The sequence below is a fragment of the Ranitomeya imitator genome, chromosome 5 (genome assembly GCF_032444005.1).
Source record: "Ranitomeya imitator isolate aRanImi1 chromosome 5, aRanImi1.pri, whole genome shotgun sequence".
In the NCBI taxonomy this organism is placed as follows: Eukaryota; Metazoa; Chordata; class Amphibia; order Anura; family Dendrobatidae; genus Ranitomeya; species Ranitomeya imitator.
Genome location: NC_091286.1, coordinates 439,583,182 through 439,594,243, shown reverse-complemented (window position 1 = coordinate 439,594,243; position 11,062 = coordinate 439,583,182). Strand labels below are relative to the sequence as shown.

At 44.5% G+C, this 11,062-nt stretch overlaps 1 protein-coding gene across 1 annotated transcript in view; it reads right to left on the bottom strand.

The window, feature by feature from the left end:
- Positions 1-7,332: 7,332 nt before the first annotated feature.
- The window catches only part of PLAAT1 (phospholipase A and acyltransferase 1), a 196,281-nt gene continuing 192,551 nt past the window's right edge, over positions 7,333-11,062 (bottom strand). The window contains exon 4 of the mRNA XM_069727144.1: positions 7,333-8,575. Within this exon, the coding sequence (XP_069583245.1) occupies positions 8,474-8,575 (102 nt within the window). The 3' untranslated portion in view covers positions 7,333-8,473. The remainder of the gene's footprint in view (positions 8,576-11,062) is intronic.

Sequence of the window (11,062 nt, the reverse complement as noted above, 5' to 3'; positions counted from 1 at the left end):
GGGTGAGTCTGGAGAGCTGTTCACACATTCTATGAAATGGTCATCAGAAGTGTACTCAAAAGCTTCACAGAGTCAAGAGAAGGAAATCTGCATCGAAGACCCAACATTTTTTTTAGCTTGGATAAAGGGCAGGACAAAGTAGGGTCCGAGCAGCATACTGACCCTCATCATCAGAGGTTAACCTCTGGGAGGGTGATCCTGAGGAGACTCAGATATGAGTCTCACATGGACTGTACTGTGCTGTCATGGCAGGAAGAAGAATAATAATTTTTATATAATAATAATTTTTATTTATATAGCGCCAACATATTCCGCAGCGCTTTACAAATTATAGAGGGGACTTGTACAGACAATAGACATTACAGCATAACAGAAATACAGTTCAAAACAGATACCAGGAGGAATGAGGGCCCTGCTCGCAAGCTTACAAACTATGAGGAAAAGGGGAGACACGAGAGGTGGATGGTAACAATTGCTTTAGTTATTCGGACCGGCCATAGTGTAAGGCTCGGGTGTTCATGTAAAGCTGCATGAACCAGTTATCAGCCTAAGTATGTAGCAGTACAGACACAGAGGGCTATTAACTGCATAAAGTGAATGAGAACATGATGCGAGGAACATGATTTTTTTTTTTTTTAAATAGGCCACACAGGGATCGTTAGGTTAATGCATTGAGGCGGTAGGCCAGTCTGGACAAATGAGTTTTTAGGGTACGCTTAAAACTGTGGGAATTGGGGATTAATCGTATTAACCTAGGTAGTGCATTCCAAAGAATCGGCGCAGCACGTGTAAAGTCTTGGAGACGGGAGTGGGAGGTTCTGATTATTGAGGATGCTAGCCTGAGGTCATTAGCGGAGCGGAGGGCACGGGTAGGGTGGTAGACTGAGACCAGAGAGGAGATGTAGGGTGGTGCCGAGCCATGGAGTGCTTTGTGGATGAGGGTAGTAGTTTTGTACTGGATTCTGGAGTGAATGGGTAGCCAGTGTAATGACTGGCACAGGGTAGAGGCATCGGTGTAACGGTTGGTGAGGAATATGATCCTGGCAGCAGCATTCAGGACCGATTGGAGCGGGGAAAGTTTGGTAAGAGGGAGGCCGATTAGTAGAGAGTTACAATAGTCCAGACGAGAATGAATAAGTGAAACAGTAAGAGTTTTTGCAGAGTCGAAAGTAAGAAAAGGGCGAATTCTAGAAATGTTTTTGAGATGCAGGTAAGAAGAGCGAGCCAGTGATCGGATATGGGGGGTGAATGAACGGTCAGAATCAAGGATGACCCCAAGGCAGCGGGCATGTTGCTTTGGAGTAATGGTGGAACCGCACACGGAGATGGCAATGTCAGGCAAAGGTAGGTTAGTAGAGGGAGAGAACACGAGGAGTTCAGTTTTTGACAGGTTTAGTTTCAGATAGAGGGAGGACATGATGTTAGAGACAGCGGTAAGACAATCCCTGGTGTTTTCTAAAAAGGTCGGCGTGACAACAGGAGAAGAGGTGTATAATTGGGTGTCGTCAGCATAGAGATGGTACTGGAAACCAAATCTACTGATTGTTTGTCCAATAGGGGCAGTATACAATGAGAAGAGGAGGGGGCCTAGGACTGATCCTTGAGGAACCCCAACAGTAAGGGGAAGGTGAGAGGAGGAGGAACCAGCAAAACATACAGTGAAGGATCGGTCAGAGAGATAGGAGGAGAACCAGGAGAGAACGGTGTCCTTGACGAATAGGGCGACTGCAAGGGCAGAAATGTGATAATACAGAGGATGATGATGATAAGGTGTTAGATCTCAGATGGCATGAACATAGAGGCACACAGCTGAGTAGGTCAACTAAGGAGGAAGACAAGGAGGTTACATTGCACCACAATGAGAAATGCATTCTCAGCCACAACTGAAGCTATGACCAGCAGTGTTCGTGGGTCGTCAGCTCGCAGGGGTAGCCAGGGTTGCGTAGCCAGGGCCATGACAATGCAAATGATGAGCCAACTCACGTAATCTTCCAACTTTGCAAAAAAAAAAACTGAATAGAGGTAAAAAGTGCAATAATTTGACTACTGCATGCATGAACCTTTACATGCAAAATCAACATGCGTTACTCTGGGAATCCCACTGCACTAAAATGAATCAATCGCATCTGCTGCTTCTTCCTCCTCCTCTGTTACCGTGCCAACTATTGAGACGCAGGTCATCGACCGCAGAACCTCTACATCTTTACCCGCTCCAGTCATGCTGATTGAGAGCTTGCCATCAGCTGTAATGGATGCAAACATACCTGCTGTTTTAGACCCATCTCAGAGAATTAGCACACCACAACTTCCACAATCCACGGTGAACCATTCAGCAGTTTGTCCGGTTCACCATACTCAGCCCTCTCTCAGCACTGCAGCCAGCCCACGGTACCACAAATGTGGTCACGTAAAAGATTGTTTCCTCCTGCGCATGACAAATCTAAGATGTTGAACTCCACCATCTCCAATCTCTTGGCCATAGAAATACTGCTTTCAATGCGGTAGATACAGACAGTTTTCAAAAGTTGATGGTCATCGCAGTCCCTCAGTACCAATTGTCTAGTCACCATTACTTTTCTAAGAAATCTGCATGTTGCAGACAACAATACTAAATTTCTGCCTGCCAGGGTGTATTTCTCCAGAGACATTTAGACCAGTAAGCTTGGACAATGGCGTTATATCTGGCTGGGTGACTCGTGGAGCAGCGCATGCTCCCAAAGTCTTGGAATCCCCAAGACTTGCAGGACAAACCTCTACATTTAACACTTCCTCCACTGCTTCTGTCTCCTCCTCTATCTCCTCTTGGGCCTCCACCTGCGCCTTCAACCTCTGCCTTAATGAGATACACGTTCCAGCAGTGCAGTGCGAATCCTCACCACCTCCGTACTGTGAAGCAAGAGCTCACCACAATTAGGCAGTGTTAAAATTGATATGACTTGGAGATCGCAGTCATACAGCTGAAGAGTTGTGGACAGCTCACCTGGCAGAGTTTGATCAATGGCTGTCTCCGCTGAACCTGCATCCAGGTAAGGCCATGTCCGATAAAGGTGCGAACCAAGTGGCGGCCCTACGGCGAGGCAAGGTCACACACATGCCTTACATGGCTCACGTCCTTCAACTGGTAGTACAGCGTTTTCTCCTCCACAATACTGGCCTGTGTGAGCTGCTCCAGAAAGCACATAAGCTGTGTGCTCATTTCCGCCGTTTGCACTCCTCCGGTCATCGACTTGCATCTATACAGAGGTCTTTGTCCATGCCAGTTAACAGGTTGATTTGCGATGTGTCAAATGTGACACAGTATGTCATGTCATATAGCCTGGGCCAATGTGATGTGTCAAATGTGACTCAGTATGTCATGTCGTATAGCCTGGGCCAACACAGGACAGACGTGGTGCATAGCACATATATGGAGTGGGCCCAGATTATGGACCTATGCACCCTTCTGCAGAGTTTCAAAATGGCAACTAAGATGGTTAGCACTGATGACACCATCATCATCATCGCTATTCCGGTCATCTATATGCTGGAGCAGACATTGAATAGCCTGAGCGAGGAGATGGTGGTCCCAGAAGAAGAGGAGGAAGCTGATGAGGATGCGGAAGGGATAACATTTTTTCTATGTTCCAGACTGTGGTCATACAGGCGGGTGCCAAGGGAGGGTGGCCTACTGTGATCAAGGGGGCTGGTGATGACAAACTCTTATTCAAGGTGCAAAATCCAAGGAACAAATGTAGGAGGAAGAGATGATGGGTGAGCAACTGTCAGATGAAGAGGATAATCCTCCCCTCTCTATTGTTCATGACTGGCGGGAGGGAAAGGAGAAAACAAGCCTCATTGTTACCCAGCAACCAATACAGCATTGGCTTGGACCTCATGTAAGAGCCTGACATATGAGTGACTTCTTGCTGCAATATCTGCAACATGATCCCGTATTGTTATGATTAAGAATACTGGTTGCTACTCTGTTAGATCCACATTATAAAACCAAATTTTGCCGGATGATTCCCACCCTGGAAAGGTACCCATGAATGCTGGAGCATCGAAAAGCTTTTACACAACTTAAGAGAGCTTTTCTCCAAGACAGCAGTGAAACACACAGTTCACCTCACAGCTCTATACTTCCAACCTCCGGCACGTCAATTTATTAATGCCAAAACATTAGAAGCAGCAGCAGCAAAGGTGGACGTGGAAGAAGCAATTTCTGTGAGTCCTTTGACACTTTTTTTTAAACCAGCTCGTGCACCAGCACAACAGAGTCCAAGTCTTACACATGGTGAATGAATGGAGAGGATGGTGCAGGAGTATATAGAACTGAATATATATACCATCAGGGTGGGGTTGGACCCTTTCACATTTTGGTCTTCCAAAATGGATGAGTGGCCTGAGCTCGCCTCAAACGCCTTGGAGGTTTTATCTTGCACGGCAGGCAGAGTTCTCTTAGAATGTGTCTTCAGCACTGCTGGTGGTATTCTTACAAATAAGTGCAGCCAGCTGTCTCCTGAAAGTGTAGGCCACTTAACTTTCATCAAGATGAACAAGTCATTGATCTCCAAGCACTTTTGCTCTCCAATGATAGACTATACAGACTAGGTGATATTGCATTTTTAGTGTGCTGCATTAATGTCACTTAACTGCTCTCTTTGATATATTTAGTGTGGCTTATGTGCCTGCTGTAGCTGCTGCTGATATTAGCACAAATTTATGTAAATGTGAACAGTCATGGTTAGTCTACATCTGCTGTGTTGGCAGTTTCAGTCTCAATTATAAAATTTCTACTCTCATGAAATGTATGCCACTTCTGTTGTGTAACACCCTCATTTGTTTAAATGTAAACACTTCTGGTTGGGTGTTCATCTGCTGGATTCGGTGTAGTGGAAGACCTGTCGGTTCCTATTATACTATTTCTATTGTGGTGAAATTGATGCCACTTTGGCATTGTCTGACAATATTTTTTGGAAATGTGAAAAATCCTTGCTGGGTGTCGATTTGCTGGATTGGGTGTAGTGGAAGACCTGTCGGTCCCATTTACACTATTTCTACTATCATGGGGTGCATTAAAAGAGGTCTGGATACACATGATGAGAGCATTATACTGCCTCTGTACAAATCCCTAGTTAGACCGCACATGGAGTACTGTGTCCAGTTTTGGGCACCGGTGCTCAGGAAGGATATAATGGAACTTGAGAGAGTACAAAGGAGGGCAACAAAATTAATAAAGGGGATGGGAGAACTACAATACCCAGATAGATTAGCGAAATTAGGATTATTTAGTCTAGAAAAAAGACGACTGAGGGGCGATCTAATAACCATGTATAAGTATATAAGGGGACAATACAAATATCTCGCTGAGGATCTGTTTATACCAAGGAAGGTGACGGGCACAAGGGGGCATTCTTTGCGTCTGGAGGAGAGAAGGTTTTTCCACCAACATAGAAGAGGATTCTTTACTGTTAGGGCAGTGAGAATCTGGAATTGCTTGCCTGAGGAGGTGGTGATGGCGAACTCAGTCGAGGGGTTCAAGAGAGGCCTGGATGTCTTCCTGGAGCAGAACAATATTGTATCATACAATTATTAGGTTCTGTAGAAGGACGTAGATCTGGAGATTTATCATCATGGAATATAGGCTGAACTGGATGGACAAATGGCTTTTTTCGGCCTTACTAACTATGTTACTATGTTACTATGTATCATGAAATTTATGCCACTTCTGTGGTGTAAGGCCCTCATTTGTTTAAGTGTGAACACTTCTTTTTGGGTGTCCATCTGCTGGATTGGATGTATTGGAAGTCCTGAGTCCCTATTATACTATTTCTACTTTGGTGAAATTGATGCCACTTTTGTATTGTCTGCCAATAATTTTTGGAGATGTGAACACTCCTGGTTGGGTCTCATTCATGCGTGTTGCCTGTAGCAGTAAGCCTCCGAGACTGTCAGGCCTCCACTTCCTTGGACTCAACTGCCCGTGTTTAGTGTTGAGCGATACCGTCCGATACTTGAAAGTATCGGTATCGGATAGTATCGGCCGATACCCGAAAAATATCGGATATCGCCGATACCGATATCCGATACCAATACAAGTCAATGGGACATCAAGTATCGGAATGTATCCTCATGGATCCCAGGGTCTGAAGGAGAGGAAACTCTCCTTCAGGCCCTGGGATCCATATTAAAGTGTAAAATAAAGAATTAAAATAAAAAATATTGTTATATTCACCTCTCCGGCGGCCCCTGGACATCAGCGGGAGGATCCGGCGTCCGGCACGGCTTCTTTCTTCAAAATGCGCGCCTTTAGGACCTGTGGAATGACGTCCCGGCTTCTGATTGGTCGCGTGCCGCCCATGTGACCGCCACGCGACCAATCAGAAGCCGCGACGTCATTCCTCAGGTCCTAAAAGGCGCTCATTCTAGGACTTTAGCTGAGGAATGACGTCGCGGCTTCTGATTGGTCGCGTGGCGGTCACATGGGCGGCACGCGACCAATCAGAAGCCGGGACGTCATACCACAGGTCCTAAAGGCGCGCATTTTGAAGAAAGAAGCCGTGCCGGACGCCGGATCCTCCCGCTGATGTCCAGGGGCCGCCGGAGAGGTGAATATAACAATATTTTTAATTTTAATTCTTTATTTTACACTTCCGATACCGATACCCGATATCACAAAAATATCGGATCTCGGTATCGGAATTCCGATACCGCAAGTATCGGCCGATACCCGATACTTGCGGTATCGGAATGCTCAACACTACCCGTGTTACTATCCTTAAATTTTTCTGACAATGGTAGTCTACAAAACTGATATTTGTGCCACCTGAGTATGGCTGAGCATGAAAGCAGGTACAGGTGCTGCATGTGGTATCAGGGCTCCCAGCAAAGGAGGCCTACACCAATCCCTCACCCACCTTGTCTTACTGTGACGTTCAATTGAAATAGCTGTAAATGCTGTCCCAAACCCCGATACCTCATGCCTGGCTGATTGCTGCCGTGCCATTCTATAATTTGTACTGTGAGTGGGCCACTTTCCTGGTGTCTATCCCTCATTTGATGTGTTTCAGCAGCATTTTGGGCTGTTATAAGGTGTTGTGCATGTGTTTGTTTTTTCCTCCTATTGACATGAATGGCGTTCGGTTATGTTCAGCGAATATTCAATGAATTACTTAGCGAATATTGCAAATTTGTAATTTGAACAGAACATTGAAATATTCGCTCATCTCTGTTAGAGAGGCTTTGCATAGTGGCTTTCTGTTGTAGGTAGGAATAGGATATACAATAGGACACCATGTCTATCAGCTCATATTCTATACTACACTATATTAAAACTCTGTAAACCACAATGTTAAAAAGTTGATTTACTCTCCAATCAATCTATACATTAACATTCAATTTGATCACAAGAGCTCACTGAAAATGATGCAGCTCTTTATTAGAGTGAACTGTATGGAATATGGGCATATGTGACATGTCTTTTGAACATTAAAGGGCTTACCCGTGACTTGTTTTTTTCTTTGCGATGGGGATAAGAGCTTACCAGCTGGTAGTTTCTAATTACCAGCCTGTTCTGCTCTGCTTTGTCGAGGGGGTGTCACTGCTGATGCCATGCTGATTGAGAGCTAGCTCCCCCCTGCCTATCTGTGAGGAGCTTTCTGTCAAATAATATGACGCTGGCAATGACGCTCCATCGACAGAACAGACCGAGAGAGAAAGAGCTACCCTGTTGATGTGAGATCATGTGAAGCCAGACAATCGCTGCCTGAAATGGGAAAGATGTTGCAGGGCAGAACAGGCAGTTAGTTAGCAATAACCTACCGGTATGTTCTTAGCCTCATTGCAAAAAAAATCCCAAAGTCCCAGATAACCCCATGTAAAAGAGTGGTGAAATAGAGATTGTCCTCATTGCCCTTTTAAATGCGAGTAGTCAGAGTGCTGTAAATAGGATTCTTCCTCTCCAAAGAAACTGACATTTTGTGAAATAATTCAATTAGTGTCAACTTTATACTGATTTTTCTTCTAAAAGTCATATTGAAGGTTGAATTAAAGGGGAAAATATTCTTAACTTTGCTTGGAGTGATGATTAGTGAGAGGCATCGCCATTATAGAGTATTTATAGCATTCAGTAATTGATCAGAGCCAATGTTGCATGCTTTTGCTACTTTTCAGTTCCTTAGTAGCATTAACATTTAGAAAATTCTTGTTTGGCTGATTGGTTTCTTTTTCAAAGGTTTTGATTTATTCATATGACATCTCAATTGGAAAAGAAGTAAGAAAAAAAACTAATGTAAAGCAACATGGCAGATCAGCAGGAAAAGCAAAGAAATTAACAAACTATAATGCATATATTAAATTAAAAACATAAGTGTTTCTTGTGCTTCACAGGTGTACAGAAGCATGAGCCGTAAGGATGTTCTTTAAAAATCTTGATCAATTAAATAGCTTTGTTCTATGTTTTTATTGTGCTAAGTTTCAGTTTATTTATTCTATGTCAATATTGTCCTTGTCTTGATTTATTTTGAAATATGCCAAGAAGTGAGAAAGCTCCAGCAGCTGCGGTAACAAACCCGATGGCACTGATAGCTCTGTTGGCCTGAAAAAGAACAGATGTTCATGTAAGAATATGTGACTCTGAAGATTTTGTTCTTCCTTATTGCTCCTTTTGGTTCAACATGTCCCATAATGTTTGTCACAAAACAACCAGACAAGCAAGCAAAAAATGACATTGTTAAACTCATATACAGTAGTACAGACATCACACTATGTCTGTCCTATTAGTGGTTATGTGTGGCCACCCAGTGGTTATGCTCTGGATTGCAGCCTGTCAAGCGTTTTGCTACCTTGTTTAAATGCTGAATTTATTTCATGAGAAATTGAAGCCCTTCAAATGGTTGTCCTATATATAAGATATCCTAACCTCTTTTGGAATTTGCTTTATTTGCAAATTACTTTTTGTTACTTTAATTTCTGTGATGTTCCATTTAACTCCCAGCATTCACTGGGGATCTTCAAATGGTACTTCATCAGTTTGATGGACCTGCATCCATTTCCTCACAACTTTGATCATTGCCCCTAAAATAGGACACCATCTGGGACGTCGCTTTGTTCACTTACTACCGCTTCTTTCACCACCATAAGCATTTTTAATAACTCGCAGTTAAAGAAGTATGGAGAAGTGATGACTATCACCGCCCTAGAACAAAACATTTATCAGGAGGCAGTGATGCAATCACTACCCCCACTTCTATCACCGCTGCCCCTGATGACCGTCTATTTCAGGGCAGTGATGGAAACTGTGGAACAGCGCTGCAGTCACTTCTGGCTTCTTTTTAAAAGATATTGTTATTAGCTGTTGAGTTCCTGCCGCTGCACAGGGGGAATCTCGAACCACCTCGCTGCGGTCTCCCATTCTCCTCCAGCTTCAGTGGAGCCTGCTCAGCAGAGACCCCGGTCCCAGCATCTGGCTCAGGCAGATACTGTGGATTTGGTTAATGTCCAGGTTCAGTCATTATAACCAGCACTGATCAGGGGCGAGCTGGCGCTCCTGGCACTAAGTCCTGCTTTTCTTCTGAGCATGCCCAAAGGAAGACCTCTCATTGGAGGTCGGGTGTCACATGCTCAGGCCCAGTGGCAGCTCCTATTGGACCACTTGGAAGGTCCCGGATGGCTACAGCTATAAAAGGTTCGCATGGCCACACGGCCATGCGCCAGTATAAACCTGTTATCATGTGTGTGTATCCACATATCGTGTGAATGCCTGTTCTGGTGATTGCTCCTTAATCATTCCCATTCCTAGTGTTGTTGAATGCTCGTGAATGTTGGAGCTACCTAGCACCGGACAGTGCTATCCAAGCACAAGAGCACAATTCTTACTGCATCAGACCAGCAGCGACCGCCAGTGCGACGCCGTTCGCAATTTCCTGGCCCTACTCAGGGTGATTAGTGGCGTTCGTCAGAGTGGCGCTGTACACAATCTCGTGCGGTAAATGTTTATATAGCTTTCCCCTGGCACCGCAGTAGCGGCGCCGAGCACTAGTGGTCTAGAGGGACTCTTCCCCCACTCCTTAGGGCAGAGTTCTGTGATCTCATCCTAGTGCTCACTTTGCGGTTCGGCGACCCTGTGAAGCAACAGGGTTCATCTCCTTTTTCATACCGGGTGAAGCTAACCAGTGTGTGATCATGTTACACAGCCATATAGTGTCTGCCATTACCGAGCAGCAGGAGTTTCTCTGTATGGTGGACCCCGGGCAGCGAACGCACCTGATACCTTTCATATTATTCTTTGGTGCGTTCCGCTAGCCCTAACAATTGATTTGTGACATCATCAGAGGGTTGTGAACACATCACTGCCCGCTGATGAAGTCCCCATCATGTCTCCTGGTGTCCTGGCCTGTATCCTAGTATCTGCTCCATGCTCTGGACACTGTGCTGACAAACACAGCTAGCCTTCTTGCCACAGCTCGCATTGATGTGCCATCCTGGATGAGCTTCACTACCTGAGCAACTTCTGTGGGTTTATTGTAGACACCACCTCATGCTACTGTCCTTTTTGGGGTGAGAGCAATGACAAAATTAAAAAGTGACCAAAACAAGAGCCAAAAAGGATGGCTACAGAGAAATGGTCTGTGGTCATCCCCTTCAGAACCACTTCGTTATAGGAGTAGTCTTGCTAATTTCCTATCATTTCTACCTGTTGTCTGTTCCATTTGCAGAACAGTAGGAGAAATTGATTCACAATCAGTGTTGCATGACTGGACAGGCTGCTTTCACAGTGTGATTGCCTTAGAGTTACATTGTGTTGTTTAAGTTTTCCTTTTATTTTTTTGAGCAGTGTAGTTATATGTCACTAGCAGTATAAAAAAATGCACAGACTATATATTTTAAGGAAATATACAGTAGGTAATGATGTGGTAAGATTACTAAATAGCCCCCAAACAAAGGCATGAGGCTCATATAGCTATCAAACCACTCAATAAAACAACGAAAAAAATCAAAGAACAAAAGCAGCAGCATAGAGAAGGAAAATCTGCTATATAAAGCTGAATGTGTGTGTGTGTGTATGTGTGTATGTCCGGGATTG